We start from the raw sequence: 10953 nt of genomic DNA on the forward strand, positions 1-10953 counted from the left end.
GAATAAAACACTACATTTGAACCTTTCTGCGGATTCCCTCCAAAGGATTTAGTGTGACGCATCATTGAGGAAGGATAAGTATGTTCATGGTCTTGATTTGTGAGGACAAGACTGGGACAAGATCTACAGAAATATTGCTTCAGAATTCAAATCTCATTAACGGATTCCAAAATAAGAAGATAAGCGAAAGTATAAACCAGTGTGGTAAATGCCTAAGAATATATATATGCAATCTGTTTATATAGCTTGAGTCTTGGAAGTTGTTGTTTAATTTATTCATCAAATATATTTGTCAAATGACCGTTAAGGCCTATGAGCCTTTTGCTTTTTGAATTTTATTTCTTGTATTTAACTAATGAGATAAAGATTTAATAGAAGTTCTAATACTAATATTCCAATTTGAACACATAACACTGAGTTGTTGTTGTGCTTTTCTTTGTGAAATTTTAATTTTAAATGTTAATCTTGTATTGTGGCCCTTGTACAGTATGTATTTCCATCCATTATACATTTAGTATGGACTAATATATACAGACTAACAAATCACTAAAAAGTACACATAGAAATCAACATACAAAGAGATCTATGCCAAATAAAGAAAATGACACATTTCGTTTATGTTTTCTGCCTCTTGCAAAAACATTTCATTTTATTGATAAACACTGCACAAAATAAACTTTTTTTCCCTATTTTTTTAAAACATTTTTTTATGTTAAACAACAAGGTAAAATGTAAATTTTAATTTGTAGAGAGATGCATATTTTTACAATAAAACAATTTCACATTCATATAACAAAATTGTCAGACTGCCCAAACCAATGTGTTGATCTTAAACAAATCTCTGACTGTGTAAAAACTTGTCAATAATTTAGAGCATCAACTTTATTTGATATATGTTTTTGCACAAATTTATGTTGCATATGTTACAAAATATTAATATATACAACACTCTTCAATAGTACAGCATCACAAACAGCAATGTACGTTGTGAAAATATTCGCCATGCCGATAAAAACCGGAAGAGGCGATTAGCAGATTACTGCTTACGGCTTCAGCAGCCCCGTTTGCAGGAAACACATTGTATCGTGAAATGTCAACGTCTCCATCTTTTAGGGGACTCCCATCTCCCAATCGACTTGAATTTTGAGATAAAAATAGTTCAGATTTTAAGCCGATGATTCTATACGTATTTATAATACTAACACTAGGCAATGCAAGAAAGAAATACGGTTATATTTTAATAATATGGAAAAAGTACCATGTGAAGTTCTATCTTGATTTACTAATTGACCAACTTGTATGAATTAACCATGGGCAGTTTTGGACAAGTCATTGAACTTTAACGAATTTTAAGCCCAAATGTTTTGACACCACGTCGCTTTGTTCATATGCACATAAATGCCTGTTTTAGTCCGGCTAATTTGTACGTATATACCGAGGTAGTGAGCCGTCGATATTCGATCGGTTTGTTGACGTCTTTTAAGTTTCGATCCTTCCTGCGAGGGCTATGGTAAATGTATACAAAAATCAAACGTTGATCTCTAAGACTTGTTTGACATTCGTCGTTATACATGTAGATACATGGCACTCACAACAAGCGGATCTAAAGGAGGTAAGACGCCTGCCTCCAAGGCAATCTTAAATTATTAAATCGACTGTATCTAGTATCCCATTGGCTTGGCGCAATGTTTGTATGTATCAGGAAGATAATATGATTATAACATAGCACTAATATCTGTTTAATTAACGTTGAATGTAAAAAAGGTGATTGAAATATAAATATAGCAATAAAGGTATACTGTAAACCAATTTACTTTTGCGAATTTTGCGATCCAACTAAATTCGCGAAAGTTTACCTCCCCCAATTGTCATCTGGATCATATTTATTGATAGGGATTTCCATTTAATTTTTCAATCCGATAATTTTAATTTTCGCGAACTGAAACGAAAATCGCAAGATTTAATAGTTGCGACAAAAAGCTTGGTTATAGTATTTAAATGTATCTAAGAACGATATAATATAAACTAAATCTAATTTCCTAGTCATTTCGCGAGGTGGCTTGCAGGCAAATTCAAATGCAACAAAATGATATTAAATAAATACACGATAGTTAGTGAAATCCCTTCATTGCGAATTGATGTATATTATGTAAATAGTAAAGACGCTAAATAACGCGAACACCAAGTGGTTCACAAGAGTGTAGCAGTATACATGTATTGCTTATCGGAAGTTAATGCAAAACAATATCGGCTTCCGAATTCTTTTTCAGATCGTAATCTGAGTTTTCCGATTCAGGAAATCTTAGGTTTGCAGAAACCGATGTACTATTTTCTTCACAAGCTTCACAAATGAGCTCTGTGTCAAGGAACTTCATTCTAACCTCAATGACAGTGTTTTCGCCTGCGCCTGACGACAGGGGTACGTCAATAGCTCCCAGAAGTTGAGAGAAAGGAGATGTTGTGTATCGTGGATTATCCTCAGACGAGATAAAAATCCTAACTGTCACACTTTTTGGTTTCTTGTGGAGTGGGCGGTACTTTTTCGTTTCAAATGTTTCTCCAATCGCTACTGTCTGACCGATCCCCACGTGTTTGGTGAAGATACCTCTACAAAACTCTTCGTCTCTCACGATGACTTTGTTATCAATCGGATCACCTGGTTCGAATTTCCGTGTTGTTGATATTCCATATGTAAATCTTAATACACGGTACCTCACCGATGGAGGAGAGTGTCCGAAAAGCACGGCTCCTTTTACGACTGCCAGACCCGAATCTTCAGGGATGATGATACGCTTGTCTGGAAAATTCTTCCTGATAGCATCTTGTATAAGTATACATTCAAAGAATCCACCAACCAACAGAAGGGTTGAGACGTTCTTGCATGCATCCGTCTTGAACAGATTATTGATATACCCAACGGCGCTTTTGATTGGAAGTGTAAATACATTTTTGAAAATATCTAAGTCAACAAGCAGTTTGTCAGCCGTAGTCCTGATCCTTCCCTTATACAAGGTGTGTTCAATGTGTTCCCTTATTGAGGTACCGAATTCATTTTCGCACATTTCAAATAACCGGCAAGGCATGGACATTTTAACTGGATTGCTATCAACATTTGTTATTTTTCTTTTCTTAACCTCAAAATCTTTAATTAGATCGAACGCAGACCACGTGCATTTTGTTGTGAAATTCCTCATTACATCTGTTCCGAAGATCTCAGCCAAAAACGCGAAGAAGGAGTCCTCAGTCAGAATCCCACCAAGGATTGTATCACTGTTTTGAAACATCTTTTCTTGATTTCTATCTCCAAAAGTTCTCTGAACGGTCACGTCGACACTTTTAGCTGTTAATAATAAATAAAAACGTACTATAGAACACTTACATCCTCGTAATAAAAATGTATTCAAAATGCAAAGAAATAAGACAGTAGGTTGATTAATAACTTACACACAAAATATTCAACATGTCTTCGAGATCATAAAAATCTAGATATTTAACATGATTCGCATTTGTCTGCACAATCATAACTTTCATTGATTAATTGTATACTGCAATGATAAAAACAGTTTTAATGTTTCAGAAATATAGAACCTGTACTATAAAGCTAAGTGAATATTGAATCACGTTACAGTAAAATGTCCACATTGTTTAATAACTATTTTTTACAAATGGAAATAACTGATGATTCTGATTGCAAATTCCGTGTGAAATCTTGTTAAGCAAACTGTTATAAAGATCAGTGAATTAAAAATGTGCCATATTAACAATGTCCATTAATAGCATCATTGCAATGACAAATGATTCCATTACTTATTGTGCAATACGTCTAAACTAGTCTGAAATCCTCAAACTGCGAGTTTCATTCAGCTCAATGAATATTCTCGCACTTCCAGCTACGGGTTCAAAAAGTAATACAAATGCAGTATAATAAGATTGCAAATGGCAATAACGCACTGCGTAAATCACTATACATATGTTTTTTTCCCAGTTTATCCGAGATGTAAGTAGTGCCAAGCTGAATAGATTGTTTCATGTACACTATGCAAACACTAGTGACCCGAAATAGATGCCGGAGAATACGCCTCATATTTGGCTGATTTTGATCTTATATACGTAATCATTGATAATATATCTAGGTAACATATCTCTGAGTGTGTAAATAACGACTGCGTTTACATATAAGACAGCAGAATTATTTTATATACAAATACTAAAATTTAAGACTCTTTCATATGTGGATACGAAGGATAGGAATATTCTACCAGAGGGTCGGAAAATTTTGTAAAACCCAAGGCTTGTGATCCCGAAGGTAGAATATCCCTATACAAAGCTTTGGGTTTTAAATTATTTTGTGACCCTCGGGTATAAAATCCCTATTCTTCATATCCACAAATGAAAGTGTATTTATCTCTCATACCTTGACGTTTTATTACAATTTTACAACTATGATATCCCGCCATTTCGAAGAAAAACATTACTGCAAATCAACTCTCCATACATGGAAACTTCGTTATATTTTCAATACAAATCCTATTGTTTGCATCTTTTATGGTAAAATCAGCCTAGCTTCTGTAAACAAATATTTAAACTTTACTGGGTGTAATTTAGTTGACGCCGTGACGTCACGAGGTTGTATTGCATGTAATACAGCCTCAGGCAACTTAAGTATATTGCATTAGACCAGCAGGTATTACACACTTGTAGGTGTGAGACAAAATAGTGCTTTACCGCAGCCCCTTACATTATATAGACATTCGCAAGAAATTGCTTACGGGGAAACTGTCCATAAAAGATATCTTTACTGTTAAATAATATTACATTCAGTTTGGCATATTACAAACCTCCAATGTGTAAAACCATGTATTCTGTCCCAGTTTCTTGCTTTTCTACTTCCGGAAGTGTATCGCAGAATTGAACAGCAGCTTCCGACTGAAGGGCAATGATTAGGTTTTGTTCCTTAATACCTGACTGTAATATAATATGAAATCTAAATGCATTTAAATGAAACTATAATATGAAAGAATAAAAATAATTAGTTTGCAGTGGTATTCAAAAGTGGAAACATATTGATTTTGTTTTAGGATGAATAGAACTTCATATGATAATAAATGTTAAATTATTTTTGTCTTATTTAGATAACAGTTTACATATAATAACATGTAAGTTATAGCATACAAAACAATAAAAGGTACATCTGCAGTGATAAAAATTTGGGGTCACATTGTTTTTGTTTTATTTCAGATAGAAACAAATGCAACTGTGGCGTGTGTTTTTTTTTGTTTCTGTTGTATTTTTGCTTTTATTATTTTTAAACAGTTTAAGGTGGTCTGTGGTGATTATGCAAAGAAACCATATTGATTTTTTTAGATTTTGGTTTTATTTCAGATAAAATCAAATGACATTGCGCAGTGTTTTGTTTTTTTTTTGTTGTTATTGTTGTTAATTTTAAACAGTTTTAAGTTGTCTTAGAGATAAGAGATAAAACAAATCCTTACAAGAAAATGATAATTTGGTACCTGAAGGGCTGCCTCCTGTATTATCGTCTTAGCACCGACATCCCATAGGTCTGGTACAGTGAGGACCCAACGGAAGAAATCGTCATCTACGTGTTCTATTGTCTTCCTCACATTTTCCACCATGTCATCTTTCAAGTACGTTATAATATGTGCGAATACATCCCTAGCGGGTAGACTCTTTTTGCCAGTAATATCAGGTATCGTATGGCTCCTTCTTAGTTTCTGTAGAATGGTGTATCACATACATGTTACAAGATGTTCGACTTTTTTATAAAGAAAAATATTTTGTTAATACCCCTATGGAATAATTTCTTACAAGCTCTATTGACAAAAATGCCAATAAATGAACTGTTCTGTCTAGCGGTTCAAAGAACTGTTAAAAATCAACTGTTAAAACGTGCTGTTGGAGTGACGTACATCACAATGGGGGATAACAAAACAGTTATAAACTGGGTTTTCAACCCCAGTCAACAACTGTATAATGTTGGAATTAAAAGTATTTCAAAAAACCAATCGAGTACATTCTTGACACAATATATACATTATGTATGTTGGTTTTGTATCATTGCATCTACAGTTAATAATCAAAAGTGATATTTTCATTCGATTGAAAACTACCACCATATATTTGTACCATAATATACAGTTGTTCACTGGGGTTGAGGGCAACAGATGATTTGTTGAACCCGAAGACAAACTGTAACCCGAGGCCAAAGGCTGAGAGCAACAGTTTGTGTGAGGGTCCAACAAATCATCTGTTGTCCGAAAACTCAGTGGATAACTGTTTCGATAACAGTAGATTTTAACAGGCTTTTTTTGACCGCTCGACGGAACAGTTCATTTATTGACATTTTTGGCAATAAAGTGTATATAGAAACTATTTTATAGAGGTATAGCAAAACCTTATGTTTTACCCTGAAATATGTAATAAATACATACACATTAATGAACATCACACAACCACACATTGTGCAATGTATTTTAAAGGAACCACCACGTTTCCGAAACAAAAAATATTGTTTTTCAATGCAAAACATAATGTTAAAACATCTGTAGTTATGGCCTTAAATGGACATACACCACCTAATAAAGACAAGTTTCTCTGTGTTATCGACGTTAACAATGAAGGCCCATTTCGCTGTTTTACCGTCTAGCGTACATGTAGTAATAGTCAACTACTGCCCAGTAATTAGGGCGACATCGGGAAACATAAGACGACGCGTTATGGAAATTTACATTACATTTATTACTTTCCAATTGTCTACGGATTGTTAGTAAGCAGTAAAGGGAGTATTATAGGTAGGTTAATAACTTCTTGATAGAGATGCTCCACCGCCGACAGAGTATAAATGATATTCATCATTTGAACAATAATTGGTGTTGAATCGTGTATATATAGGTCTAATTAATACAAAAAAATAATATAAAATAATTCATTTCGCCTTTGGTGCATGCGCAATCAGTACTTCATTCCATATAGGATATAGTGACACGGAATTTTTTCGGGATTCAATTAATTATTTTTCATATTTTTAACTTGAAGTATAATTAGATGCTCAAACTTTTCAATGGCAGTAATGGTGTAAAGTAAGTAACTTTTGTAACTGAAGAAAAATGATAAATCCTCTGCTCCTGTTTTTGATAGTGAAAAAATACCATTTGTCAGCGGTGGAGCATCTTTAACAAAATTATCAAGCTCGTTTCAAAATCACATCTTAAAAATTAAAAAACCGTTTCGGATTAGGTATGCACTTCTAAAAGCCATAACTATTTGTATCGAATGATCATTTACCAAATAATTCTATAAATTTGATACTATCAACTTAAAAAAAATCAGTATCTGGTCTTTTCTGGTGCAGTTGTAGTAATAGTAGACTTACCATGGTGTTGCAAAGCGTCGTTTTGAAATTTTGGAAAAAGTACCAATCATCTTGCTCATTTTCCTCGCACAGGTCTGTATATTGACATGCAGCTTCGAGACCGAAGGAGTGGAAGCTTTTATCCGGCTTCAGTAGAACACAAGTGGGCGCTTTTGGATGGATGTAGCGATTTTTTCCATCTGGCCAATCGCAATTTAGGACTATTTTTCCCGGATCACTCATGTAGTCATGCTTCAATGAATACGCATACCGCGTAGCAGTGGTCCCGATATCAATCGCAACAACGCACACTTCAGGAGACGCCATCTCTGCAATTTGCAATAATTCTGCTATTCTGTAAATATCGTAAATTCTGGATATGTGAGCATGCGGGGGATATTTAAAATATGCATCGCAGATACTTGTAGAGTTCATAAATTATCATTTGTATAAATACATAAGTAAGATAATTGTCGCATCTAATACAAAATATGCATCGTAGAGACTTGTACAATTCATAAATTATCATTTGTATGAATACATATGTAAGATAATTGACGCAGCTACATGTAATACAAAATATGCATCGTAGAGACTTGTACAGTTCACAGGAATTATTTTGAGGAATATCCACCTATCATAATATAATAATATATCTATTCATCTATCGCTAATGTTTGAATACGTTATAAAAGCGTTAGGAAAACGGGATGTTTTCTTTCAGAAATTGTTCACTGATGTGGTGACTAGGGCTACAGACATGCTTGAATGATTTTGACGAGTGCGTGTATGTGAGAGTTAGTCAACATATCCGATGAATCTATTGATAGCTCTTTATATTCATAGGGTATTACTGGTTATATAAGGCCATTATATTGTATTACGCCCACCGTGTGATGCATGTACAATGTACTTTACAAATCAAATGTAAATATTCCTTTAACTTAAGATTCAATTTTAAATGCTTATACTACATGAGTTGTATATTTGATATATTTATTATGACTATTGTGTGCATTTATCGGATTTAGTTAAGGTTTTGTCTGCAATAAACTGAATATACATGTATATATATATAAAATGTAACATGGATAACTGTATTCAAATATCATTGGGTTTGTGTGCGGATGAATTCTTGTGAAAATGCCACATAGGCTTCACGCTAAACCATAACATAGATTTATCTACTTTCGATTTCGATTGTCCTATTACGGCAAACATTTATTGGTATCAAAATGGCGAAGTTTGAGATTTTCCTGGGTATGTAAGCTATTTTGATTCGATATAAATGCAAAACTAGTAAATGTGTCAAAGAAACATCAATGAATACATCCAATGAAAGTAGCAGATTACCACATATAGATTTGTAATAACTCTCCTTCAATACCTCATTAACTTTAATATACGGAGTCTGCTGTATCGAGTGTTGATTAAACATTGTAAGATTTATTTATAAATACATATTTGCTGAAATTAACAAAATCGTGTAAATGTTTACAATGTACCATGCTGGACACAACATGTAAACTTACCTTTGAGATGGCGAAGTCACCCTCATCCATAAGCTAATTTATTCCGTAATGAGGCCTCCGAAAGGGTAACGCAAGTAGACCGTGTCGTTCAAGTTATTATTGATTGTGAGTAGCTTTGAAACTTATCTTAGGTATACTACATGTAGGTATATTCTTGGGTTACCTTTATTTTTAAGGAATTGAAAGGCTAGAGTTGAAAATTGCAATGAACGATCACGTATCAATTCCCGTTTATATAAAATTCATCTCGAACTGATGACAGCCATTTTAAATAAGAGGTCGCATATTGTCTTTTATTGTATGTTGTCTTTTTTTATTAAAACTAATAATGTTGTGTGTTAATGACATGGAACTGTAATACTAGCAGTCCCTGATATTGACAGTAATTGATATTTATAATTAATTGTATATATGTCGATAAAGTTGATATGGACATTTCAAATGATGTCTTATATTCAATTACCGTTTTATAAAAAATGATGAAAAATATCAGTGTATATTATTTCAGTATCTAAACTTGAAAACATTTTCAAATTTGAGGGGCTGATATGCACTAACGTATCCTTAATGATCTGTAGAAAATTAATTCTTTACCAGAAGACAACATCAGTACCTTACATTTACAAACGTAAGTCATTTGCCGTTCACATATAGTGGAACGAAAATTGCCTCAGAGTTTTATTGATTGTAATGCTATATTTATTTTATCACACATTATCCATGCCAATTGGTGAAGATATACAGATGAATTACCACAAACCCTTCACCTCTGGTTTCGAAACCCCTACGGAAAGTACAAATGTAGTAAGATTGTTTGTACAGTGAATGCACTTTGGTGGTTATGATAGGCAGTCCATTTTTGTCTCCATTTTCTACATCCTACGTGTCCTTAAAATGACGCCAGTTTATTAGTTGGTTTGATTGTTTGGTTATTTCACATCAATAACCAGCTGGTGTCATTTATGGACGTGTGAGGTTCAGGAGGTAGGTGTGTGTGTGTGGGGGTGGGGGTGGGGGGATGGGGCTGAGTACCAACTGATAGACCATTGACCTACAGATAATACATACATGGCGACTACTCCAGTTGATTTTGAATAAGAAACCCAAATAGGTGTTTGGAGTTTAGAGGTTTCATATCTAGGCCATCACAAACCGACGTTGTGTGATAAGATTTAAGGGCATACAAATTAAATTCTATACTCTTATACCTGCTATTTAAAAATCATGGTGAATTCTTGTCTTGTTCCCTGAGCGCTTCAGCGCCCAGGGAGTCGAAAGATATCAGCCACATTTTGTGCTGTGCTATGGGGCATTTGATTGACTGGAATTGAAGTGTGTGCACCAGCTGAGTTTCTGTAGTAACCTGAATGTTGTCATCGCAGCGTCACCCTGAGTAAGCAAGCGTTATCATCATAACACACTCATTGATGTGTACTAAACGTGTGAATGTTTATAATGTACCTGGTTGATATATTTCACAGCACCGTGCCCTTTTCAGTAATTTGAAACCCTATTGTTTTAAAAACACGGCGTTGACCTAGCTGTGTCTGAGGCTGAGGTGTTGCGTGGACAAGCAGACGATATTCAATATTACATGAATGGCTTTTATGATACTTTATTGAATGCTTACATGCATTAATTATACCAACTTGTTGAAAAGAACAAGCCTAATCTGACTTTTGCAAATTACAGCTACATTACGTTTGAAATATTCCAGCTGTTCTGATCTGCTATGTTCACAGCAATGTATGCTTCCTTGGGTCAATGCACCGGTCCAAACATGCTATACAGCTAACAGGTAATTAAGGCCCCCAACCTTAGTGCTTAACTATAGCACACTTGAACTGTTTGACTGACCTGCAGGAAACAGTCATTGTTGTGTGGAAGGTAGGAACATAAGCCACAAAATATGTAAAATGTTCGATAGCATACTTCAAAACACAACTTCTTAAGAGAAACATTTATTTTGATATCATCAGTTAATCAACAAATCACTACATTCTTGGATCTTATAATTTGCACAACCATGTAGTTTGTAATAGTCTATGT

The 10953-nt window shown here is 34.2% G+C and overlaps 1 protein-coding gene across 1 annotated transcript; it reads right to left on the reverse strand.

The window, feature by feature from the left end:
• Positions 1–86: 86 nt before the first annotated feature.
• LOC138328200 (heat shock 70 kDa protein 12A-like) lies at positions 87–8985 on the reverse strand. Its single transcript, XM_069274887.1, has 5 exons — positions 8905–8985; positions 7394–7701; positions 5514–5735; positions 4839–4965; positions 87–3340 (listed from the first exon to the last, which is right to left on the reverse strand). Exons 2-5 carry the CDS (start codon positions 7697–7699, stop codon positions 2232–2234), a joined length of 1764 nt encoding a protein of 587 aa, XP_069130988.1. The 5' UTR covers positions 7700–7701; positions 8905–8985; the 3' UTR covers positions 87–2231.
• Between the last annotated feature and the right edge of the window lie 1968 nt (positions 8986–10953).

The sequence above is a fragment of the Argopecten irradians genome, chromosome 7 (assembly GCF_041381155.1).
Source record: "Argopecten irradians isolate NY chromosome 7, Ai_NY, whole genome shotgun sequence".
In the NCBI taxonomy this organism is placed as follows: domain Eukaryota; kingdom Metazoa; phylum Mollusca; class Bivalvia; order Pectinida; family Pectinidae; genus Argopecten; species Argopecten irradians.